At 38.9% G+C, this 27,122-nt stretch overlaps 1 protein-coding gene across 1 annotated transcript in view; it reads right to left on the bottom strand.

Moving 5' to 3' along the window:
- Positions 1-273: 273 nt before the first annotated feature.
- Positions 274-27,122, bottom strand: part of GRPR (gastrin releasing peptide receptor) — a 39,271-nt gene continuing 12,422 nt past the window's right edge. Inside the window, exons 2-3 of the mRNA XM_066357077.1 lie at positions 8,176-8,530; positions 274-7,118 (exon numbers count right to left, since the gene is read on the bottom strand). Coding sequence (XP_066213174.1) covers positions 6,729-7,118; positions 8,176-8,530 — 745 coding nt within the window. The 3' untranslated portion in view covers positions 274-6,728. The remainder of the gene's footprint in view (positions 7,119-8,175; positions 8,531-27,122) is intronic.

Raw genomic sequence — 27,122 nt, 5'->3', positions numbered from 1 at the left:
CATGAGAATGACTTACTTATTCAAAAGTTAAATACATATTTTAAAAGTTTAATTAAACAAAACTCTAGTATTCTGAGGAATCACCTGGGGTGCTTGTTTTAAATGCAAATTTATAGACCACACCCCCAAACCTCCTTCCAAGTCAATGAAGAATTGAGAAATTCCTTACTTGCAACAGGCAACCTGGGTGATCCTGATGTAGATGGTTCCAGAACCAAGGAACTGTAGGGTGTATGACCATAGACTCCATTCATGCAACAGATATATCTTTATTGAACACTGAATATATGCATTTTTCCATTCCATAATCTATGATTTATTACATTAAGAAATAAAATATTTCTTATTTTCTATGACTTGAATATTCAGCTTATACACTGGATTTGACTAATGTTATGCAGACCATGTACAATATGATAGAAGTATTGGGAACATTTCTTTTTTTCTTGACAGAGAGAGTCAGAGAGAGGGACAGATAGGGACAGACAGACAGGAAAGGAGAAAGATGAGAAGCATCAGTTCTTCGTGTGGCACCTTAGTTGTTCATTGATTGCTTTCTAATATGTGCCTTGACCAGGGGGTGGCTCTACAGCAGAGCAAGTGACCCCCTTGCTCAAGCCAGTGACCTTGGACTTCAAACCAGTGAACATGGGGTCATGTCTATGATACCACACTCAAGCTAGTGACCCTGCACTCAAGCTGGTGAGCCTGCACTCAAGCTGGCAACCTCGGGGTTTTGAACCTGGGTCCTCTGCATTCCAGTCTGATGCTTTATCTATTGTATCACAACCTTCAGTCAACATCTCTTGAAAAATAAGAATACAATCAATGAGCACATCATAGATAGAATTTTAGATGGTCACATACTTAAGTTTGCATATTCAAAAGGATCTGAATCATTTATATCAATATTGTGAATTTCTTATAAATTATTCAATAGTCTAAGGAGTCTAGGCAAAGCCAAGATATGACATTATTTATACTAAGTACCACACCTGCAACTTGTTCTGAGTTATTTAGCCCAGAGCACATTTTTAATGCAATAAATATTTACAGTTAATACTAACAAGTACAATGATAATTTACAAAATATGGGTCTAATATTTAAAACGAAACAGAACATGACATTAAACACATTTGTGCCATGTACTTTTAAAACTCAATGAATGATCGTTTCAATAAATTTTATTACCCACACCTTGCAGACTTGGATACAAGAAAGGTCATGTTTGAATCAGTTAAGTCAGACTACAGGAAAAAATTTAAAGAAGATCAGTTTTACTTTCTTAATATTATATATTATCAATATTAATATAGCAATATCAACAGCTAAAACCGAAGCAAAGCAATGAAAAAATTTGATTCACAACAGGTTCCAATTATATAATGTATTTTAAACACTGAAATCCCAAGTTATACCAAAAATTTCAAGCTTGTCTGAGAATTAATGAGGTGTTGAATGGGTAAAGTTTACTGTCCATTAAAATGATTCTTTCAAAAGACCATAATATTATGTGAGTCCTTCCATGTCATTATATGGTTATGGGAACAAATTTTAAATTGGGGGGAAAAAGAAAGTAATCTTATCTTCTAGAATGTGAGTATAGAGAGGGCAGAGAGATGTTGGCATCTGGGTTTATAATGGGGCACTTTGGGCTAGGCACTCAAACCTGAGCTCATGACTTGGTCCCTTAGTCCAGAGATATTGTTCTGTTAGAGGCTACTCAGGTAGCCTGGTTCTCCAGGCTCTGGGAAACCATCTACTCTCATATTTTACTCTTGGTGGGGGGGCACATAGAGGAGTGGATGTTTCTACCTCTTCTAGACCCCTTTTTTCTAACCTTGGTTCAAAGAGGGATACTTGGATTGACTATTTTCACTTGGGTCCTCTCCCTGCACAGGGTTTTTTTCACCTTGGTTAGTCCCAATCAGGAGAAAAATTATCCCAGCGCTTCTGGTTGCATCTAAATTGTGTCTCTGGAGGCAACTAAGCTAAAATATTCCCTTGCCACCTACTTTGTGCCTTATTTCAGCCTCTGTAGGCAGTGAGTTCTTAACTTAGGTGCTTAGAAATATCTTTGATACCCTTTGTGTATATTCTTCAACTTTATCACTAGTTCAAGTCTTAGGACAAACTCCAGGGTAGGGAACAGGACTATTAGGCACTGTGAACTTAATTTCTCACATGGGCTGGATTTGGGAAGCAATGCTGAATAGCAGAATGGACTTAAGAGAGATCCAAGTGTACATTAATGCTCTACCATTCTACTGTGCCATTTATCCTTGGGATCATAAAGAAACTTCCTGACCCTCAGCTTCATCATCTGAATACTCTTCAAGGTGCTTGTGAGGATGAATAGCAATGTGCTTAGCATTGCATTTGGGATGTCATTGGTGTTTGGTCACTTGAGTTCCTTTTTTCCAGCACTTCTAGAGGCACATAACTCCATTCAGGTTTGTGATAAATGCAATGTGTTTTGTGGCTTGTGTTTTGCTCCCAAGGATCCCACCCTTCTTATCTTAGCCTTCCACTTCATTGTGACGCAGAATGCTGATCCCGCTAATATGCCTCTCCTAGGGCAACCAACAATGATACCGTTCATTCCTTGTGCCAAGTTAAACAGACTTGCTCTGGGGATGAAAAACTATCCTGTAACTGGGAAAGCAATGATCAGTTCTGTTTTTCAATATCACAGAATGAGCTGTGAGAATGAATGCGATCAGATTAAGTTGAACCAGATGAAATTACCTTTCTGTAGGTCAAATATGGTCCAATATCTGCAGTTTCACATGTTTCAGACTTATAGTTTCATGGGCCTTCTAATCTAATAGTAGATGGTCAGTAGTAATGTCATTTGCAAATTTCCATGATCAATGATGTAAAGCAGCTCTTTGATCAGCAAGGAAGGCTTGGATTAAATGAGGCAATGACTATAAAAGTGCTTTATAGACTATGAATGCTAGGTAGACACAAAGTATTTTTTTGAATTAATTGTAGGCATGTAATATTTTAACCCAGGGGCTCTCAAACTTTTCAAAAATTTATATAAATTTCACTGATGCATGTTAACATGGAGTTTCAAAAGAGAAAAGTTTGTTTTCAGTGTGGTATATTTGTTGATTGCTGTAGATCTTTTCAGCTGGAACATATCCAGAGGAATATATCCAGGTGAGGTCTGAGAGGAATGACCATCCAGATACAGAATGAAGAAGAGCTTGTTAGGACTTGGTTTTAGTGACTAGCTTACAAAAAGCCTGGTCCCAGGAGAGTGAATAATTCCATTATTGTCAGCTGTTAATCTATTTCATGAAAATTCGGCCCAAAATTAGACAACTGTGCAAAATGTGTTCCATTCTTTCTAGGAACCCAGGGTTAATCCTAAGATACTCTTTAACAATGGCTATGTCTTGGTGTGGATATGAAGGACCCCAATGTATTCCTTCCAACTCATCACAACACAAGTCCGTACTATTCATTCCACTCTCATAGAGTCAGGTCCTCAGGGCAATTTTTCCTGCCTGGCTTCTGCGGGAAGTGATTTAGCCACTTTTTAACCCACAGATTGAGGATGTCGTTCAACAGGTAGTCCCCAAACAAAGCTAATCTCTATTATGGAAGCCATTTGGTGCATGAATAGACTTTGAAACCAATAACTGAATGCTATTTTTGGCACAAATGAAGATTTTATAATTTAATTGAGCCCACATCTTATGACCAAGTTCATTTGTTTTTGTTCATTGTACATTTTCATAACAAGCTGAACTTGGTTCATGTGAACAGCTTCTAAATTGTTGATCTAAGAGTTTTTCATCCTTCAAAATGAAACCAAATTGTTTATAGGGCAAAGCAGAAAATCCAGGACTTGTTAATGAGGCAGAAGGCCAGGTTCAGTGGGGCAGTGAGCACAGCCAGAACAACACGGTTTAACCATCTCCATTTATGAGACTCATCAAATCAACAACAGGGAAGGGCCTTGTCTTCTCCAACCTCGGAGGATCATCTTGCTGTGGAGTATCACTCTGACCAGCCCACTGTACCTTCCCTGCCAGCAGCAGCCATTGGTGGGAAGACTGCTTTGTTTATTGCTTAATCTATCACTGTTGAGCTGCCTGCCTCAGGGAGGCTCAATTTAAGATAGATTGAAAGGTAGTGTCTGTCAATTGAATAAACACAGATGGTTTTCCACAGCAAAAATTGATTTTTTTCCTTGCCAAAGACATAAGCACTAAATGTGATTATCTTTGGAAGCCAGGCGTGAAATATCTTAGTTCCAAGCCTCTGCCACACTATACCCTAAAAGAAAGGTGATACCACATGAGAGTGTGGGTTGCTCTCACTGTGGTTTTAGGTTCTTGAGGTGAAATAAAAATTTGACTTCTTTAGAGAAGTTAAGTTCACCCCAATTAGCTTTGAGCTAATCCATCAGTTGATTCACACTGGCTGGCAAAAGCCTCCTTCAACTCTTTCATTTAAGAGTATCATAGAGGTTATAGAATTTGCCTAAGGACACACAGCTAAACCTAGACTTCGATTTCCTCACTGTTTGGCCCAAAGCCGGGGAAAAGGCCAAACATAATCCATGCCATGATGGTAACTGAAGGAGACATTAAGATGAGTCCTACTCCCAAAATATCTTTGGAAGTAAGTATATCAGAGAAGCTTGAATAAGTTATGCTAGTATCCAGAATGCTATACACTCTAGCAACTAACTAGGAATAAAGTCACAATTCTAAAGATGAAAAAAAAATTATTCTAGAGAAGAGATATTGATAGCCAAGTTCATTTAGCTAGACAGAATTGGAAAGTCAATCTAAAAATCTTGATTTTTTTCAACTACATTACCTGTCTTGCTTTTGAAGTTGTCCAATGTAATTGTGAAGTACCTGGAATGCAAGTGTGTCCAGTATATAAGTGCATGAAGCAAACAGAAGTGGAGTGGTTTCACTCTAGCTAATACAACTGTAAACACAAATCTTTACAACTGTCTAGATCCAAACTTCAAAAGCTCTGCAGACAGTGAGTCCTTCTTTGTATCAAGAGACAAAAATCTTTTAATATGTGTCATGTGGAAAAGAGAGCTTATTGCTCTATCTCACCTGGATAGAGAAGATCAGAACTAAAATAGTCTTAGGATGTAAGGAATGTATATTAGGTCTCATTTGCAGAATTTGCATTTACAGTAGTACCTTGAGATATGAACAGACCAACATACGATTATTTTTAAGATACAAGCTGCGACTAGGTCCATATTTTTGTTCGTGATCCAAGCGAAATTCCGAGATATGAGTCGTGATTCGGGAAGCTGCCACTAGTTGGCGCGTTGGCACACGGGTCCAGTATCGGCAGTTTGGTATACTCGTTGACTGACTTATGAGCTCGGTTACAAAACGAATTAAATTTGTATCTCAAGGTACCGCTGTATCTGAAAGTGGGTTAGCATGTTTGCAGCCTGTCAAATTGGCCTGTCCTCAAGTAAAAAAACAACCTTGATTCAGATTTCTAAAGTAAGATAGTTAAATCCTTTTACTCAGAAAAAAAGATTGAAGTCTAGCATTTTTCTGCACATGGGCTGTTTTGTAAATACTCTTCTTAAGTAGAAACAATATATCTGTAGTTCTTTTTAATTAGTTTTTAAAGCTAAGCCCCCTCCCTCCCCCCGTAACTTTGTTGTATACATTCAGATAGAAATACATATTACTGAAGTTATATTCATTTCCTCCAACAGACTTTAGGTTGAAGCACTTGTTAAATGAAAACATGTTTCTATTTTTACTCAAATATAGTCTTTTTTTTTTTCTTCTATGAAACTACTGCTTCAATATAACCAACCGATAAGGACAGTCAAATCTAAGTAAGTACATTGGACTAAAAGTCCTGTATGCCTAAAATAAGCACAAACTTTATGCACTTATAATGTTTGATGAATTGATAGCATGATCATTTTTTTCCCCCAAAAGGATTTATTTGTCTTCTGTGGTAGAACTGACTACAGCTGGGAAACAGCATAAAGAACTTCCATTGAATTAGAATTCAGAATGTGAGATATTACTCCACAACCATACATGAATTTTTACATATGTGTCTATGTGTTTGGTTGTGTTTTTGCCTTCAAATGACATCTCAAGTGTTTCTCCTACATCTTTAGTAATGTCCAACACTTGGATTTGTCTTAAACTGGTTCCCAGTGTTATCAATTTGGGGACTGTCCTTCATATATGGAACTCTTTCATAAGGTTGACTTTTCATATTATCAGTGTCAAAAAAAGTTTCTTGCTTTGTGATTATAAATATTCCTGAATGTTTTGAAAGCATTAGCTCTTGCTTAAAGAAACGACAAGGTGAAATCTTTCACAAAGTGAACATTCAATGTATAATTTCTTTGCTATATACATTTGGTTCTTCATATAGTTTTATGACTTAATTGACCACATCTATGTATCAGGGCTTGAAGTTTAAAATAATAACTTTCTATTTAGTCCTCTTTCTTAAAAAAGTAAAGTTCACTCTATATCAGAAGAAGTATTCACAAATTGAAATAGGAAAGATAAGCCTTAATGGCCCTTTCAAATATGACAGTGATCCACTCAGGCCTCTCCCCAACATGCCTATGCCAGTCCTGAGTCTTACAAAGGATCCTTAAAGGGCACAGAGACAATAGATGTGAGGGTTTCTTACCAGCTGTAAAGCAAAACCAAGGGTTTCTAGGGGGACAGGGTCAAGAGTCAGGCTAGACATACCCCTCATGACAGATATTTCCATTGATTAGGCTGAAGGTGGCTGCAGAGGGGTTGGTACTCTTGAAGGAGGTCATGCAGGTGGTACTTCTGCCAGTGCTATGAGACCGGGCCAACAGGCCAGGACGGCAACAGAGGAGCTGGGTGTTGAATTGCTTCCTGAAACTCTTGCTCAGCAGGTAGAGGGCAAAAGGGTTGACACAGGAGTTGGTGAAAGCCAGGAGGCGGGCGCAGATACTGGTGACAAAGTGGAGCATGGAAGTGTCCACCGTGGAGTAGTGGTAGGACCGGTATAGGTAGATGACATGGTTGGGGAGCCAGCAGAAGGCAAAGAGGCCCACAAACACCAGCACTGTCTTGGCAAGGCGCTTTCGAGATTCAATCTGAGGAGAGAGTCACACATAGAAAAGACAGAGGGACCAAGGGATAGTGTGGGAGGATTGCAGAGAGACAAAGATTCAGACAGAGAAACATAGGAAAAAAGAATGAAGGAAAGAGCAAGCTCATAAAGCCATGGAAAAAGAGTGCAATGGGAAAGAGACAAGAGAGAATCAGATAAAGGAGAGAAAAGCAACAGAAGCAGACAGAAAAGGAGGGGGGTCAGTAACACAGAGATGGAAAACCCAGAAAGCAGAAATCCATGAAATAGAATACAGTTAGACCATGCTACTAAGGACAGATCTTTAAGCAAAGTTTATTACATACTTGATGAGTTACACACTGAAATTCTAGTAAGTGCCCTCTTTTTTCTCAGGAGGGCATTTTGGGATGGGAGTCTAATACATATGGAGGGCAACCTGCATTTGGGGCCGTCTAGGGTATGCATGTGCTGTCTTTAGCAATCCTCCAACAGCCTTACAATCTAGGGGTATTACCCTATCGTGGGTAAGGGGATGAGGCTCAGAGAAGGTAAGTCATAAAACCTGGATTTGAGCCTAAATCAGTGTGAACCTATCTTAATCAAACTACTTCTATTTCTTCAATCAGCCTCATTTTCCTGCCTGCTGTGCTTTTCCCCCATGTGGAAATTCTCTTCTTATCTAAACAATGTGATAGGAATTTAAACAAGTCACATCCCTCCAAGCCTCAACATCTTATTTTTTTAAACAATAGCAACAACAAAACAACACTTTTTCAGATATTTCTCAAAAACAAAACAAAACAAAACAAAAAAAACACACCCATATTCTAAATCATTCAGGATCTCAACACTTCCCTACTTAGGTCTTTAATACGAGAACAAGATTATAAAGGACAACTGAATTCCTGGGCTTCTGTGGCTAAGCGGTTATATTTACCATCTGGATGTAGGTCATCTGCCTCCTTTAATTGTAGAATCAGGGGACACGACCACCTAAATACTGCACTTTTCAGTGGAGTCCAAATGAAATGCAAGGGTCAAACCCCTAAGGAGAAAATGAATCAATCCTAAGCACTCACCTGCTTCTTGACGTGTATATTCCCTTCCACAGGCAGATTGTAAGCACTCTGGATGAGATTTTTGGCAATGAAGTAGTAGTAGACAGAAATGATTGACAGTGGGATGATGTAGAAGATCAGGAAGGAAGCCATGGAGTGGATTTTGGGGTGCAGTTCATTAGACTGTGGTGGGTATGGGGCACAACTGATGAAGGTCTGGTTGGAGGTGTCTTCATGGAAGGGATGTAGGTCAGAAAACACAGCTTCTGGGATGGCCAGGAGCATGGAGATGACCCAGATCAATGCAGCTTTGAGGCAGATCTTCATCAGGGCATGAGAGGCCTGAATATCCATCGGCCGGACGATGGCTTTGTACCTGGGGCAGGAAAGAAAAAATGTTCTGCATAGATTGCCTAATATTATTATGGGTGCCAGGGCCAGGACTAGGGTGAGGTAAATGAGGCCCGGGGGTGCAATATTTAAAGAGGTGCTCACTCTCATGTTCGTGCAAGTGCCAACTCTGTACACAACCCTGACAGTGAGTGGCTACTTAAATGTTGCCCCCAAGTACCTCACTCACCTTATTCACATCCAGCCCTGAGGGTTGCCTTTCCTTTTCTCCTGCAGTAACAGTTTGCCCACATTCTCTCTTGATTTTAAGAATAATACTAAGGAAAGATAAAGCTCTTTTTATTTTTCTCCTTAAATCATAGGAATTAATAATAAAGCATGTTTAAAGAAGGACACAGGGACAAGAAGGTTGACTTTTTTTTCTTCTTTGGCAAAGCCTTCATTTTGAGTATTCAAATGCAGTGTAGGGAACTTTAAGTCTTTGAGTATTTACATATATGCCTTTCCTCTTTTTCAAAGGCTATAAAATGAATAGTCCCCTGGAAAGTTATACACAGGAGCATCCCTGTAATTATCAAATTCATCTTTCCTCAGCCTTCTTACTTTCTTTCAGCCTCATCTTCCCTTGTAGTGTTTGGATCCTGCCTGGTTCCTGTGCTCCATGTGCCCTTGTCTTGGATCAAGTGTCCTGGGAAGCAGACACTGAGATGAATTCAGGAGGACAAAGACTTTATTTATTGGAGAGTAATAACTGTGAAAGGAAAAAGGGAAGGAAGCAAGATTGGGCAGAGCGAGCTGCCAGACCCTGATGCAGACCTGACAAAGTGTTAAGGTGACCAGTCATCTTAGCTTGCCTGAAAATTTTCCAGTTTTAACACTGAAAATCCTATATCCTGGGAAATCTCTGAGTCCCAGCAAACTGCTGGTCACCCTACACCAGCTCAATGGGAAGCTTGAAAGCTCAATAGAAGAGTCCTGACTTGGGCTGAAATGGTTAGGCCCTTGTATCACCATCTTGCTTAGCCATTGGCTGGGGCCACCAAAAAAAAGTGTGACCTCGGTTACTACCAGGAACTGTCCAAGAAGAGCGTGACCATAGCTTGAAAGCTAAAGTGGATCCTGAAGCTGCAAGCTGTCAGCTAATCACAGTCCCTGGACAGTGAGTCATTTCTTCAAGAGAAGTCTGAGATGAACATTTCCATGTCTGCCACTACTTCCCATACAATGACTAGCACTGTGGGCTGCACACTTATTTTGTGTGTGCTTGAGAACTCACTAGAAGATGAAGTCTGGTTGGAAAAGAATATGTCTTTTTCTATTTTGGCATCTGTAAGCATTGTGATTTTCACACACTCCACACACATTTGTTCAGTTGAACATGAGCTCTTATAATGTGAAAGTTGATATGAATTGTGACTGATGAAGTGTGAGAACGTTCACTGCTGAAAATACTGTGTTGAAACTGGATTCTACCTATGATACTCTTATATCATGGACTTCAGTGATGAAGGAACACTTACTTATTTCTTCTTGTTTCTATGTTGATTAAACCTCCATTGAGTTACCACTGTTTGCTGCCCCTCGACTCCTCACTTACTTTCCTCTTTTCTCCCAGGAAGTGTGAAGGATAATTTATATATTAAGTGGTGAGATGAAAAAAAGAATCTGACATGTGCATTGGGCTCAGAGAGGCCTATGAATGTTTTACTGTCCCTGACTAGAAGAATGGCACATCTAATATAGGAAATCAGAATTTCTGCAAGTTCATTATTGTTGTACCCCTGAGTCACATTCTCCAATAGCTTTATCAGACAGAATCAATTATTTTTATTGCTGTCTCTCTGATTCCTTTATCTATTAGCTCCCCAGTTCAGGTAGGGAAGAGAGTGCTAGTATTTATTGGACATCGCCAGCACTCCAGAACAACAATGTAGTCCTGCTTCTGTGTACCTGGGTTTGTTTTCCACCCATAATTCTTATTAGTTCATTTTATACAATTATATAAAATCATAAAAATTTCAAAAGAATTTCTATTTTCTTCTAGTATTTTCTCTAGTCATTACTCATTTCAAACATTTTTGTTCTTAGTTTAGAATATAAACAAAGAATTGATATCTTTAATTAAAGGTATGTAAATGTCTTTAGCCATATATGTACATATATAACCGAAGATATCCTTAATAAATTTATTAGAGGTAAAGTGGTAATTATGACTTCTATTCTATCTGCATTCTCTGGAAGATAGCAGTCATAAGTACTACTAACTCTCCAAGTGAAGGTGATTTACTCATACATGAGTCAGAAACCAAAGAGAATGGCTTAACTCCTTCTGTCTTGGTAATCTTGTATTCCTAAGTGCAAAAATGCCATGAGAACTACTGAGCTGCCATTTTAAATTCACATCTTTTAAAAGACAAAAGATAGTATAAAACTATTTCTATAGTTGTTTTTTTTTCAGAAGAATAATTTTAATCTAAACCTAGTTAAATCTCTAGATCTAATGTACCAGTTTTCAGGAAAAGTGGGGATAGAAGAACCTGCTAAATGATGCCATGAAGGTACAAGTCCTGAACTGGAAAATTCAATAGGAATAATGACCCCATTTTTCAACAAATACATGGCATAAAAAGTCAGAGAGAATGGTTATAAACAAGCTGAGATGTGTAAGACATATCAATCAAGTGCAATGTATATAATCCTTTTGAATTTTTTTTTTCCTTTCTGAAGCTGGAAACGGGGAGGCAGTCAGACAGACTCCAGCATGCACCCAACCGAGATCCACCCGGCATGCCCACCAGGGGGCGATGCTCTGCCCATCCGGGGCGTCGCTCTGTCGCAACCAGAGCCACTCTAGCGCCCGGGGCAGAGGCCAAGGAGCCATCCCCAGCGCCCGGGCCAACTTTGCTCCAATGGAGCCTTGGCTGCGGGAGGGGAAGAGAGAGACAGAGAGGAAGGAGAGGGGGAGGGGTGGAGAAGCAGATGGGCGCTTCTCCTGTGTGCCCTGGCGGGGAATCAAAGCTGGGACTTCCGCACACCAGGCTGATGCTCTACCACTGAGCCAACCCGCCAGGCTTGAATTTTGATTAAAGCCAAACAGTTATAAAAAGTGTTTTTGAGACTATTGAGGAAAACCAAATGTAGATTTCATACTGGTGATATCAAGGAATTATTTTTAATGTATTGGGTGTGATAATGGTATTATGGTTGTTTTTAAAAAATAAAATCTTTTTTTAAAAAATAAAATATTTTAAAAACATACTCCACAGGCAAAGATTTTTTGGACAGAATGCTAAAAGCACTAACAGTACTTTAGTTTGAAAAAAAAAAACACACCTAAAATAGTTTCCAGTGAAATAATATAATGTCTATGATATGCTTTTAAATATTCAGACTTAGTCATATATGTATTACTTGTGCAATTAAAAATAAGTTTAAATGCATTGTAAATAATTTTATGTTATGGGATATTCATAAAGTTTCAAATAAGTTAAAGAAATCCATTTACTAAACTCTTGTCTTGTGCCAAGCAAAGAATAGCATCTACATCATCTCATGTATGGTCCAGACAGCTCCAACAGATAGGTGCTATAATTCCTGTTCTACGGGTGACAAAGTGAAGCTGTTTCAGAGGTGGTGGAGTCAATATTTAATTTAGGAACAGCTCTTTTCAGGATCACAGCTCTTTCAGAAGAAAGCTTTGGGTAAATTTTGCTTACAGGCAAGTAAACAGACTAGATGTTTCCCAAATGTGTATGAAACATACCAAATCTTCCTGGAAGTCCAATGGTTCTATAGAGCATGGAACATATCAGTGTATTTGTTCTTTCAGTTTAGACTGCTCTACCTGGAGCTCCCAATGCAGAGAGACTCCACTGGGTAATTCCTGTTTTAGAGTAATGGCTGATTAGACTGCAGTACATTTTTAATCTAAACTGGCTGGTGAACTGCCTGGTCAGGAACTAAAAAGTGTCTTTTTGTCTTAAGCATTTAAATTATTTTTATTATTCATTTGAGAGAGAGAGAAGAAGAAGAAGGAGGAGGAGGAGGAGGGGGAGGAGAAGGAGGAGGGGGAGAAGGAGGAGAAGGAGGAGAAGGAGAAAGAAGAAGAAGAAAGAAGAAGAAGAAGAGGAGGAGGAGGAGGAGGAAGGAGGAGGAGGAGGAGGAGAAGAAGAAGAAGAAGAAGAAGAATTAGAAGAAGAAGAAGAAGAAGAAGAAGAAGAAGAAGAAGAAGAAGAAGAAGAAGAAGAAGAAGAAGAAGAAACAACTCTCATATGTGCCTTGACCAGGCAAGTACAGGGTTCTGAACCAGCGACCTCAGCATTCCAGGTCGACCCTTGATTCACTGCACCACCACAGGTCAGGCTCTCTTAAGCATTTAAACTGAGAAAGAGAGAGGATGTAGCCAGTCAGTGATAGGCATTAGAAATAAAAGGTTTTGATGTCAAGGAAGGGATCAGGGCAGCAAATTTTAATTGTGTGCAAGATGCATAAGGAGAGTGGGAAGATAGAGAGAAAGAAAAAGAATGAAGCAGAAATAAAAGAAGCTTAGATGATGTGGCCCTAAGTCATACAAAGGGTTCTTGGTTCCTGGTCCATGCAGTACTTTTGAATGTACAAGAGGTCTCTTGATTTGATCCTGCATTTTAAAAAAGCTACAAAAGACATTTTTTAGGACAATTAAGGTTACATATTAGATGAGATTAAGAAATTATTGTTAATTTTATTAGGTATGATAATGGCATTGGGATTATGTAGAAGAGTGTCCTTGTTCTTAGGAAATAAACACTGAAATAAGTACTTAGCAGTGAAATGTCAGGGTGTTTGCTCCACTTTTCAGACTTCAGCAAAACAAACATGTGTGTGTGTGTGTGTGTGTGTGTGTGTATGTACACACACTAGGAAAATAACAGATGAATATTTAAGAAATATTAATTGTTGAATGTGGGTGGGTACTGCACTGAAGTTCATAAACAGGTTAGAGAGAAAACAAATACTATAATATAGAATTTGTAAAAGATGAAATAACAGTAAAATAACAATTTTAAAATAATGTGCTATATATTTTATTCTACTTTATTAATAGCAAACCCTTCTGTCATAAAAAAAACTTTATTATGATTAAAATTATAATATGGTTGAATGTGTCATATCTGATTAGTGCCTATAAAAGGAGTGAGGGAAATGTCTTCTCTGTTATGTTCAAATCATTCTCTTCAGCTTGTAATTTTAGTAACATCTACAATCTGGGAGTTTGTTTTACTCTGTTTTGGCAAGAATCTTTTCAAGTCACTTGTTCATTTGGGGAGGATAGTTTAAAACTAGATCATGCACAAACACATCAGTCTGCAATGCCTTGCCATAAGCTGAGAGGTCAGGGCAGCATGAGGTGCCATTGCTGAGTTTTCTAGGTGGTGGGACCCCACTCCTGCTGCCTGACTTACACAGGATAATGCATCCTCAGACATGCACTCACAAGAGGGTGATCCTCAGTTTGGATACTATATACAGGGGGCCCTTGCATTATGATAGTCTGAACATATGACGTTTTGAGTTTACGATGCTCACTCCCATAAAAACTTCAAACAATTGAGACATGGGTGTTTTGGCTTATGCCATTAGCCTCGTACTTATAGACTATGTGGGCAAACTAGTTTGGTTGCCTGTGGAGGAATAATACGCAGCACAGTGTATGGTACAGTATTTTTATGTTCTTTTCATTTTTCTGTGGTTAGTTGTGTTTTCATGTTCTAAATTTATGATATTACAACTCTGTTAGGATAGGTAAGTGACTTAGGCTAGGGTGTGTTTTGACTTATACCAAAATTCGGGTTACATTACTGTCGTAGGAATGGAACTGTGTCATAACCTAAGGACCCTCTGTATTACTAATGTCTAACTCATCCTTATTTTTTTTTCTTTTTTCTTTTTTTCAGTGAGAGGAGAGAAGGCAGAGACAGATTCCCACATGTGCCCTGATTGGGATCCACTTGGCAAGCCCACTAGGGGGCAATGCTCTGCCCATCTGGAGTGGTGCTCTGTTGCTCAGCAACCGAGCTCTTCTTAGCACCTGAGGTGGAGGCCATGGAGCCATCCTCAGTGCCCCGGGCCAACTCACTCCAATCAAGCAATGGCTGCAGGAGGGAGAGAGAGATAGAGAAGCAAAAGAGGAAGGGGTGGATAAGCAGATGGGCACTTCTTCTGTGTGCCCTGACCGGGAATCGAACCTGGGACATCCACATGCCAGGCCAACGCTCTACCACTGAGCCAACCAGCCAGGGACCATCCTTATTTCTTAATAAGAATTAATATCAGTGGTTTTGCTGCTTTCCTTCCTTACCTAGTAGATCAAGTTATACCTCCCCTGGAAGGTGTGAATCTTACTTTGGAGTTCATTGTCTCAAAAGACACTATCCAGAAAATTTAGCTAAGGTTTCAAGGGACCTTCTAAAAGCCTGTCGCAGAGACCATCCTGCCTCTGGGGAAAGTGAGCTTTAAACTCAGGTCAAGGCGGAGGATCCTGATCCATGTTTTAAAGTGTAATTATATTTTTCTTTTTCTCATTTTCTTCAGAGAGATCAAGATACAGATCATGGGGATCTATGCAGGATCATTCCTGAGTAAAGTCTTAAAGTCACCTTTTTGTGAATTGAAATTTCTTTCATTGTGTTCTCTCCTTATAGGCACTCACTGTCTCCCTGAGAGCAAGCTTTGCTTTGGGAAGGGCAGTAAATATCAGTCATTTGTTCTTTAGTATGGATTGAAGTCAATGTGATCATCTTCCTATATGTAAAGTCCTATATCTAATTACAATGTGCCAAAGAGGCACATTTTGGGGTGGCAAATTGTACTCCCCTTCACTGGTATTGGGATTAAAGAAGAAAGCCAAATAAATAATCAGAATGTCTGTTTTCCATCTGCTTCAGCTATGGCGAGAACACTGTGTTTCTAGGCAAACACAGAATTCTTGTTCTTCCTTGAGTCTGTTATGCCAAATCCCCTGCGTCTTTCATCCCCGTATATGCAACCTGAAGTTCCAAAGTGACCTCAGGCCTAGAGTGAGGTCTGGGCTCTTTCATATAGTCAGAAACCTCAGGGCCTAAAGAGGCCATCTGAGTGAGATCTTGAAACCAAGGTGAAAAATGACTTCTTGCAAGGGCTAAAAACCAGAGCCTGGAATGAAGCTAAAGAAAGAGCCACTGACATGGAGGAGACCTCAGAAATACAGGTACTGGTTCTGGAATATGAGGGATATAGAAGCTGAAGAATAAAATGAAAAGAGAGATGTAAGCATTTGTTGGACGTCTGATGGTGCTTTGGCAGAAGAAGTTGGACAACTATTGAACCTTGGGCCCCAAATGGGTTTTAGAAGGATGATCTAATTCCAGAGCTCAGTGCTAATCCTGTAACAGAGCCATCAGGCGGGGTATAATCAGGATGAAATATTACAGCTGCCAGTGGGTATGTTTAAAATGACAAAGGAAAACAGCCACCCAGTTAAATTTCAGTAGGTGTGCAAACATCCTGGCACAAGTTGTTCCTAGGCCATTCCTCAAAAATGTTATGGAGGGAAGAACATATATTTATAACTTGTTAGACATTTTTTTAGCAATTTATGAGCCAAAATGTTTGAAGAATGTTTATAAATCCTATTTCCAAATTGTAGTTAGACATGGCCTGCATTTACTCTACCGTGTAGCAGAGAAGATACACAGAGAACGGGGAAAATCACTCATGCTCTGGGCTGGAAGCAATGGCCTCTGAGTCACACACTGTCTTCATAAATTGTCACTCATCTCCAAACAGACCTTGAGACAGGTTTTGGGTGCAAATAATTTTGGAGGGGAGGGGATCCTAGAAAGTACAACAAGGAAATAGAAGCCAGTAAAATGAACCACTCTGGGTAACTTGAATACAGGCCTGCTGGGGACCCCCCACCCGATAAGAGACTGTGGTAAGCACATTCCAGAACTGTGCCACCAAAACTGAGGAGGCTAGGGTGCTTTCCTACCAACTCCCGTTGTTTCTTATTGAGAATTCACCTGCAGTGTTAATTCTGAAGCACTTCGGCTTTGGCCCAAAACTTCCCTTGGCCAGAAATCACCTTGGATCAGAAAAGCATAGGAAGTCCAGGTCCATCAGTGACCTCTGGTGTGCAAGGAATATGGGTGAGCCACCAACAGCACCCACTATATAAATTCTTCTCCCAGTCCTGTCAGTTTATCACATATCTAAAGAAAATGAAATACCAGAGATAATTTCAGTTTTTAAATGTATTTCAAATAACTAGGGATAAAAATAGAATTTCTAAATCACCTTAATAAAATGCATTCTTTTGTTCAAAATAAGAATTATTAAAGCTCAAAAATACCATATGGCATCTGAATCACTATCTCTAATTATAAAAATTTAATATCTCTATATTTAAATAACCTTTTCTGAGAGCCTTTATACGTTGGTGAAATCATGACTCAACTCCTCTAGCCTGGGAGGTTAATGTTGGCAGTGTTGGGAAGGTATCACTGATTGGATGGGTCCTGGGAGCCCTGCATTCTATTCCTATTTCCATAATTAGCTATTTTTGCATAAGTATGCTTGTCTTTACTTCTTTTTATTTTTTATTTAACAAAAACTTATACAGCACTCACTAAGGGCCTAGGACAGCTTTCAACTCTTTAATAATTATCTTTTTGAATCCCTTATAACAATTCTAGGAAATAAGTACTACTGTTATCTTTTTCTTACAGAAGAAGAAACTGAGGCACAAAGAGGTTGTATAACTTGCCCAACATCACACAGCTACTAAGTGGCAGAGCTAGGGTTTGAACAGAGGTGAACTGACTCCTGTGTCCAAATTTTCAACCACAAGACTTTAATGCCTCCATTTTCTTAATCTGTGAATCAGAGATAATGATATCAACTTTACTTGCTATGAAGAGGAGCTAAAGGAGGTGTTTCAAAGGCACTTTGAAAAACTAGAAAACACTATTTAAATAAAATGTTGTTATTGCGTTTCCTGAAAAGAAATGACTGTCCAGTGGTCAAGATTTTAACAATACCCTCTCAGGTCCCTTTTTTTTTTTTAACTTTTTTTTTATTTTTTTTTTTAATTTTAATGCAGTAACATTGATAAATCAGGGTACATATGTTCCGAGAAAACATCTTCAGATTATTTTGACATTTGATTATGCTGCATACCCCTCACTCAAAGTCAAATTGTCTTCTGTCACCTTCTATCTGGTTTTCTTTGTGCCCCTCCCCTCCCTCAACCCCCTCTCTCTCCTTCCTCGCCCCTCCCCACCCCTCCACCCCACCCTCTGTTACCATCACACTCTTGTTCATGTCTCTGAGTATCATTTTTATGTCCCATCTATGTATGGGTTCATATAGTTCTTAGTTTTTTCTGATTTACTTATTGAACACAAGTAACAATCATGCTAATGGCACCCTCATTCTTTGGTTAGGAACTCTAACATTTCATAAAGAATGTGACACATTTCACTTCGTCATTACAAAAGTTACAACAGTTCCATGATATATTAAAGGTAAATACCCTTATTCCCCTTATTCCCATTTTACAGATCAGAAAACTAAAGCTAGTAGAGTGATTTGCCCAAAGTCATACAGTTTGACAAAGGAATCAAGGCTCAACCTCAGATATCTCTTCAAATTGAATGCTTTTGAATTTGTCCTCATTATGAATAGTACACTACTAAATGTCACTTTCAAAAATTAGTAAATGAAAGGAAAGAACGAATAAAAGGAAAGAAGGAAAAAGGAAAGTTATTGTTTAATGGGTACAAGTTTTAAATTAGAAAGATGAAAAGTATTTTGGAGATGAATGTTGGTGATGATTGCAGAACAATACAAATGTACTTAATGCCACTGGACTGTAAACTTAGAAATAATTAAAACGATAAATTTTATGTTATGTATATTTTACCCAGAAACTTAAAAAAATTAAGAAAGAAAGAGATAGAGAGACAGGAAGGAAGAAAGGAAGGAAGGAAGGAAAGAAGGAAGGAAAGAAGGAAGGAAGGAAGGAAGGAAGGAAGGAAGGAAGGAAGGAAGGAAGGAAGGAAGGAAAAAAGGAAGGAAGGAGAGAGGGAGGGAGGGAGGGAGGGAAGAAAAGAAGGAAAGAAGGAAAGAAGAAAGGGTTTGTAAATTTGTCACCATGCAACTCTGAAGGTATCTTAAGAATCAGTTGAGGCCCTGGCCGGTTGGCTCAGCGGTAGAGCGTCGGCCTGGCGTGTGGGAGACCCGGGTTCGATTCCCGGCCAGGGAACATAGGAGAAGCGCCCATTTGCTTCTCCACCCCCCCTTCCTCTCTGTCTCTCTCTTCCCCTCCCGCAGCCAAGGCTCCATTGGAGCAAAGATGGCCTGGGCACTGGGGATGGCTCCTTGGCCTCTGCCCCAGGCGCTAGAGTGGCTCTGGTCGCAGCAGAGCGACGCCCCGGAGGGGCAGAGCATCGCCTCCTGGTGGGCAGAGCATAGCCCCTGGTGGGCGTGCCGGGTGGATCCCGGTCGGGCGCATGCGGGAGTCTGTCTGACTGTCTCTCCCCGTTTCCAGCTTCAGAAAATTACAAAAAAAAAAAAAAAAGAATCAGTTGAAAAAGTTTGGTTTGAGTTAGCAAAGACATCACCAAGGAAGGTAGTCAAAAGGCAGTTAGCTGTTGTGAACAACTTTTTTTTTTCAGTTAAAAAATTTTATAAAAGTGCTATGTGGAGTCTAAACAACAATATAAGCAAACAAACAAAACAGAAACAGGTTCACAGATATAGAAAACAGACTGATGGTTGCCAGAGGGAAGGGGGTTGGGGCTGCGTGGGAAAGGTGAACGGATTAAGAAGTACAGACAAGTATCAATAGTTACAAAATAGTCGTGAGGACATAAAGTACAGCATAGGGAATACAGTCAATAATATTGTAATAACTATCTATGGTTCCAGGTGGTACTGAAAATATCAGGGAGAATATTTTGTAAAGTATATGATTGTCTAACTACCATCCTGTACACCTAGAACTGATACAAAATAATATTGAATGTAAACTGTAATTGAAAAAGTCAGAATAAATGCATAGAGATGGTAGACAACTGACATAAAATAAGGAAACTATGCTCAGACTTACTAGATCTATGTTTGTTTTATAGTAGGTTTCTTAGTTTAAAAAAACTGAAGTGTAATATGGGATTAATTTAAGCTAAATAATATTTATTTTAAAATATTTTGTAGCTCAATAAAAGTACTAACAGCTCATTGTTAATATTTAGGAAATTCTAAAAAAAAAGAAAGTTATCCATAAGTCTTACAAAGGATGTTTTGATCTATATCCTTCCAATTTTCCTTTGCTTTTTGAACAGAATTGAAAATGTACAATTCTGCATCATTTTTATTACTTATTTAAAATTTTAATTTATTGTGTTGACGTGGTTTAAGGATCTGTAGCCTAAGCATTTCGGTCTCAACACAGATGCCCATGACCCTCTTGCCAGCAGGTGGCGCTCTGTAGATGCCAGCTGGCCTCTCTGGGCACCATTTCCATTCAGATCCATAGAGCCCCCCCGTGGTCACTAGAGGGCAAGGTCCGTGCATTTATAGGTTCTTTCTAGGATTAGCTCCAGACAACACATCATGCCTAAATGAACCAAAGCATGCCCATTCTTCCCAAACTAGCACTTGTAACAACCAAAGCATTTCTTAAGCACCCACTATACTTAGGTACAAAAGAGGCCAAGAGCATAAGCCCTGGACTCTCTGACATTTTCTTTCATTCCATCCTGTAAATTTAAAAGGTTCATGCATCCTGGGCCACAGGACTCTGAGTTTCTTAAGAGTAGGGTCTATGGCTTTCTCATTTTATGCTCATTTCATTTATTGAACAAATATATACTGTAATTAAAACTAAGAATCTAGAACTCTGTACCCAATTTGGCCTGTAATGTCTTATTTTCAGATAAGAAAAGTGCTCAAGATGCTCAAAATAACCCATTCCTCCCCCTGCCATCTTCCTAGCCAAATATTCCTCTCGTGCCTCCTTACCCTAAATCACTTTGGACATCAACGTCTTTATTAGTCTTTTCCCAAGAGATCTCCTATAGCTTAAACACTTCCTCTTTCTCTAACCATTTCAAACCCAGAAGACCTCTTGGGGTCCTGAAAAAATTATTCTCCTGAGCACAATTCTTCTTTTTAACAATTTTGAGATAAGTTGCTGACATGAGCCTATGATGAAAAGACTTTATGGCAACATTCCGCATCATGGTGAAACACGGGGAGGAGGTAATGAGAAGAGCAGTGTCTGTTTACATTCTTACTCCCCCAATGAGCAACAAGAGGGCTCTGCCTCCACGTCCAGCGCCCATGGGAGCTGGAATCTGGCTAAGCCTTGATTTGAAACTTTCTTATTTACTCCATTAAAATAACTGTTAGTATCACAGAGGACCCAGGGAATTCTGGAAAAGACACATTGCTTAAAGATGTTGACTTGATTCTCAATTTTTGGATAATCCAAAAGCTAATGTGCAGATGACAGTGCCTTATATCTCAAAGCATCATACAGCTGTGTGATTCATATTGAGCATTTCCCCTAGGAAGTCACTTTAGGCTTATTGGACAGGGCTCATGGATTCCCCTAGGCCTCACTCCATAAAAATAGGAAACTCTCACTGTTAAATGGCCATCTCTCTATCAGGGACAGCAAACTAAGGCTTACTGGCCAAACCTGGCCTTCTGTTTGCTTTCATATGGCCCATGAGCTCAGAATGGTTTTTACATTTTGAATGGTTGAAGGAACAATCAAAAGAAGAATATTTTAGACATGTAGAAACTATATAAAATTCACATTGCAGTGCCCATAAATAAGGTTTTATTGAAACACAGTCACCCTATTTGATTATATAAAGTCTATGCCTGCTTTCACCCTATAATGGTAGAGAGAAGTGGCTGCAACAGAGACTTTTTAGACTACAAAAGCAAAAGTATTTACTATATGTCCTTTTAAAGAGAAAGTTTGCCAGCCTCTTACCTATATGCAGTGAATGTGTGAACATGGCTAATATTTCTGTTATTTGCTGCTTGTCCACACCAGAGCTATTGGTTCATTTTTAAATGGAGGAAAACCTATCTTCCATTTCACACAGCACCACCTGTTAAGTTTATTAATTTGTGATCATCAGGACACTAAGCTACTGACATCTGCCATTGGATTTCAGTATTAAACACTCATTGCTCAAGATTCTTAGTCAATTTATCAGCACACTTAAGGACTAATTTAGTATCTCAGGCTTTGCTTGGCACTGTGGATATAAAAGTTTCTCACCATTAAGAATTTAAAATCTGGTTACCAGGGGGAAGGGAACATGCGGGAGTGGGAAAGAGAGGTGGGGAATGGGGAGAGGGAGGGGGGAAGGGAAGTGTGTAAAGAAGGACAAATATAAAGTGACAGAAAATTATTTGACTTTAGGTGATGGGTATACAACATAATCAACAGTTATAGAAATGTTCACCTGAAACCTACATATTCTTATTGATCAATGTTACCCTGTTAAGGTTAATTTTCTAAATACAATTTAAAAGTTAAAAAGGAAAGGAATTTAAAATCTGGTGAAGGAAGCTAGATATATCCAGGTAAAACCCTTAAAGAACAATAAAATGATGCTTACATATGTATATCCCCCTCTGTGTAGTACTCCTAAAATAAATGATGCTAAGTCCGTATATGAATGGCTGGTAGCATGATACAGATATATGAGTACATGTTTAATTACAAACTTGTTTTATATATAACTATGGGATAGAAAATATAGAAGTCATTAAGTCTCACTTCTTTAACTTAAAGAACAGAAAAGTGGTGATCATAGAGAGACCCCACAGCTCTTTAGCTGACAATCAAGATTAGAACTTAGCCTGACCAGGTGGTGGCGCAGTGGATAGAGCATCGGACTAGGGTGCAGAGGACCCAGGTTCGAGACCCCGAGGTCGCCAGCTTGAGCACGGGCTCATCTGGTTTGAGCAAAAGCTCACCAGCTTGGACCCAAGGTCGCTGGCTCGAGCAAGGGGTTGCTTGGTTTGCTGAAGGTCCTCGGTCAAGGAACATATGAAAAAGCAATCAATGAACAACTAAGGTGTTGCAACATGCAACGAAAAACTAATGATTGATGCTTCTCATCTCTTCATTCTTATCTGTCTGTCCCTGTCTATCTCTCTCTCTGACTTTCTCTCTGTCTCTGTAAAAAATAAAACAAAACAAAAGACTACAACTTAGATCCCTACCTCAGTTCTATTTGACTCTAGCACTTCAGATTCTCAGGTCTTAAAAGAATGAGTAAAGAATGCTTAAAATTAAATATTTACTACACTTAACACATCTTTTGAATCCTCAATTTCATCTCTGTTGACAATCTAGGAAAGAAAAGATACCAAATTTTTTTTATATAAATTTTTATTAATGTTAATGGGATGACATTAATAATTCAGGATACATATATTCAAAGAAAACATGTCTAGGTTATCTTGTCATTAAATTATGTTGCATACCCCTCACCCAGAGTCAGATTGTCCTCCGTCACCCTCTATCTAGTTTTCTCTGTGCCCCTCCCCCTCCCCCTAACTCTCTCCCTCCCTCCCTCCTGCGTCCTCCCTCCCCCCACCCCTGGTAACCACCACTCTCTTGTCCGTGCCTCTTAGTCTCGTTTTTATGTTCCACCAATGTATGGAATCATGTAGTTCTTGTTTTTTTCTGATTTACTTATTTCACTTCGTATAATGTTATCAAGATCCCACCATTTTGCTGTAAATGATCTGATGTCATCATTTCTTATGGCTGAGTAGTATTCCATAGTGTATATGTGCCACATCTTCTTTATCCGGTCTTCTATTGAAGGGCTTTTTGGTTGTTTCCATGTCTTGGCCACTGTGAACAGTGCTGCAATGAACATGGGGCTACATGTGTCTTTACGTATCAATGATTCTGAGGTTTTGGGGTATATACCCAGTAGAGGGATTGCTGGGTCATAAGGTAGTTCTATTTTCAGTTTTTTGAGGAACCACCATACTTTCCTCCATAATGGTTGTACTACTTTACATTCTCACCAACAGTGTATGAGGGTTCCTTTTTCTCCACAGCCTCTCCAACATTTGCTATTACCCGTCTTGTTGATAATAGCTAATCTAACAGGTGTGAGGTGGTATCTCATTGCAGTTTTGATTTGCATTTCTCTAATAACTAATGAAGCTGAGCATCTTTTCATATATCTGTTGGCCATTTGTATTTCTTCCTGGGAGAAGTGTCTATTCATCTCCTCTTCCCATTTTTTTATTGGATTGTTTGTTTGTTTGTTGTTGAGTTTTATGAGTTCTTTGTAAATTTTGGATATTAGGCCCTTATCTGAGCTGTTGTTTGAAAATATCAAAGATACCAAATTTTGATTGTCCTGCTCTCTTGTGATGTTTTCAATCATTTAAAGTGGAAAGAGAAAAAAAGATAATAAAATCTTAAAAATCTATTTTTATCACTATTTATTTTAAAAATAAGCATTTCCCATATGAACTGTAATTTTGTTTTTACATAATTTTACGTTGTTCTTAAATTGTGTTTAAAGTATTTCTCATAACAGAGGCCTAACCCTGGTATGAAATTCCTTGACAGTACAAACCACACTAAAGAAAAAAAGAAACCTTGAAAAGCTTAGAGTTGCCTATAGTTACTCTACTTAAATGTGGACAGCATAAATAAATAAGTGAGTCACATGGACATATTATTGTCACAGTAAATTCTTCTCACCTGGAAAATAAATTTCTTTATGGGTTACATTTCACATTTCTCCCCTATTTCTTTCGTATGTAACATTTAGCTATTACCACTGGTCAATTGGTTCAGACCAACTGACAAAACAATACAAAAGGGAAAAAAAGGGTAATAAAGAAGTGACGTTTAAAGAAAGGTACCTCCAGGACACTTTTATCTCTTTCCTTCTCATGAAATTTCAGTGGTTATCAATCACTGCATAACTCAATGTTGGCTCTGGCTCATTGGGGCTAAGAGTCCTGGCCTCATTGAAAGATCCCAGAGCTTCGATGGACCTACAACACTTGGCAGTGTCCACTGTTGCAGGCCACAGCTGGGATTCCTGACTTACTCACTTTGAGGTTAGCCAGAGCTCACTTCTCTGAACCTCAAAAGCTGAGATAATTTGAGGCTCTGAGTGTTGATCCCTTTGGTTTGACCAGGTAGTTTCGTATACCTCTTTAAAGGAGCCGGGGTGGCTAGCTTTGGGGGCAGCAGATCAGGTCTGTAACAGAGGTGGTATTGGATTTTCCACTTCTTTTTTTGTGTGTCTGACAGAGACAGAAAAGGGACAGACAGACAGGAAGGGAGAGAGATGAGAAACATCAATTCTTTGTTGCAACACCTTAGTTGTTCATTGATTGCTTTCTCATATGTGCCTTGACCGGGGGCTACAGCAGATCGAGTAACCCCTTGCTCAAGCCAGCGACCTTGGGCTCAAGCTGGTGAGCCTTGCTCAAACCAGATGAGCCCGCGCTCAAGCTGGCAACCTTGGGGTCTCGAACCTGGGTCCTTTACATCCCAGTCTGATGCTCTATCCACTGCACCACCGCCTGGTCAAGCTCCACTTCTGATAATAGCAAAGAAGCTTATTGCTGACCAACTCTCCTGAAATGAAAAACTAGAAAAACCTCTTTGAAAACATCAGAGAAATACCCAGCAGGAAGAATTCGATGGGCCGAAATCCTGGAGAGAAGGGAAATGCAGGGGTGAAGCAGTTATTCAGCAGCATCTTCCCCTGAAGGCATTTCCCCAATTTCAGGCAGCAGCACAGAAACTGAGAGCTGAGCAGAGCTTCTAGCAGTTTCAGGATAAAAGGGAACAATGAATGGAGTTCAGGGCCCACCAAGAAGAAGAGTCCAGGTAAAAGAAAAACAAAACAAAACAGTTGACTTGTACAAAAGGGTGTATCTTAGTAGCAGGGGAGAGCCAGAAATAGATCCATTTTCACAACTACACAAACTCAGCCTCTGGACTGCTCCATCCCTGTTTGGGTCAGATATACAGTATCCTCCAAATTGCCTGAAATAAGTAAAAGCTAGTTATTTCTGGAAGATATAAGTATCCAGATCCTCAAGTTATTTACAGTTCTTCATATACAAAATTAAGTACTCAAACAAAAATTGCTTCTTATACCAGAAGACAAAATTAAATGGCCAAAATACAAGAGAAAAAATTATACTCAAAACAGGCTTAGAGAGCTTACACGTATTAAGGCTACCAAAGAGGGATTTTTACAATATATTGGAATCAATTTAAAAAATTAGATGACAAGATGAAACCAAATGAAAATTCTAGAATTGCAGTATATTATAACTGAAGTTAATAATTAAAAGGAAGTTTCAGAAACAGACTAGACACAGCTGAAATAGAGGATTACAGAGCTGAAAATGGTCAGACTGGATACAGTGAGAAAAAAAGAATGAAAAATACAGAAAAGGGAGTAGGAAATTTATGGGACATGGTGAAATGGTGAAATGAAATTGTGCTTAAAACAGTTTTCAGTAAAAGATAAAACAAAAACAACCACAGGGGAAAAAACTTGAAAAGCTGAAAGTTAACCTGTAGCTATTCTATTTATATGCAGCCATATAAGGAAGGGAAATACAGAATAAGGAAAGGAAAAAGAGAATAAGACAGAAGCAATATTTGAAGTTGTAATGGTTGAGAACTTTCCAAAATTGGCTAAAATCTTCAAGCCACAGGTTCAAGAAAAGGTATGATTCTCAAACAGGAAAATACAAAACAACAACAAAAACATACCTAAATACATTGTAGTGATGCTGCTGAAAACCAAATATAAAGAGAAAAAAAATTTAATCAAAGAGAAAAAAATCAATACATTTAAAGGAGCAACAATAAAACTGACACCTGACTTCACAGTGGAAGTTGGAGGACAATACTTCAAAGTGTGAAATATAAGAATGCCAGCCTAGAATTTTATACTCATAAGGACATTTTAGGTGGTTTCTCAAAAAAATTAAGAATAAAGCTACCATATGACCCAGCAATCCCCCTACTGGGTATCTACCCGAAAAACTTGAAAACACTGGTACGTAAAGACACATGCAGCCCCATGTTCATTGCAGCATTGTTCACAGTGGCCAAGACATGGAAACAACTGAGTGTCCCTCAATGGGGGGTTGGATAAAGAAGATGTGGGGTGTGGGGAATAAAATAATGAAGATGTTTAATTAATTGAAAAGAAGGGAGGATAAAAGGTGTATGAAACAGGTGGGAACAATAAAAACCAAATAAAAATGGTAGATTTAAATCCAAATATATCAGCAAAAGTGATTTTTACTATGTCATGCGTTACAGGGTAGGAACCTGTAGCCAAATTACAAACAGCAGATATGTTTGTGTGAAGTCATTTATGTTACATATACCCCCCCCAAAATACCAAAATTGATGAAGATAACTTAAAACTCATAATGAGAAGACATCCATGGCAAATAAGTTAATGCCCATCATAAATTAACAGTATTTACGATTACTCAAGGCACAAGAAAACTTGAAATGCTGTAAAATTTTACAGCTCATATTGCAAAGA

The sequence above is a fragment of the Saccopteryx leptura genome, chromosome X, assembly GCF_036850995.1.
Source record: "Saccopteryx leptura isolate mSacLep1 chromosome X, mSacLep1_pri_phased_curated, whole genome shotgun sequence".
Classification (NCBI taxonomy): Eukaryota; Metazoa; Chordata; class Mammalia; order Chiroptera; family Emballonuridae; genus Saccopteryx; species Saccopteryx leptura.
The sequence above is the reverse complement of the archived record's forward strand: the minus strand, read 5'-3'. Positions and strand labels throughout refer to the sequence as shown.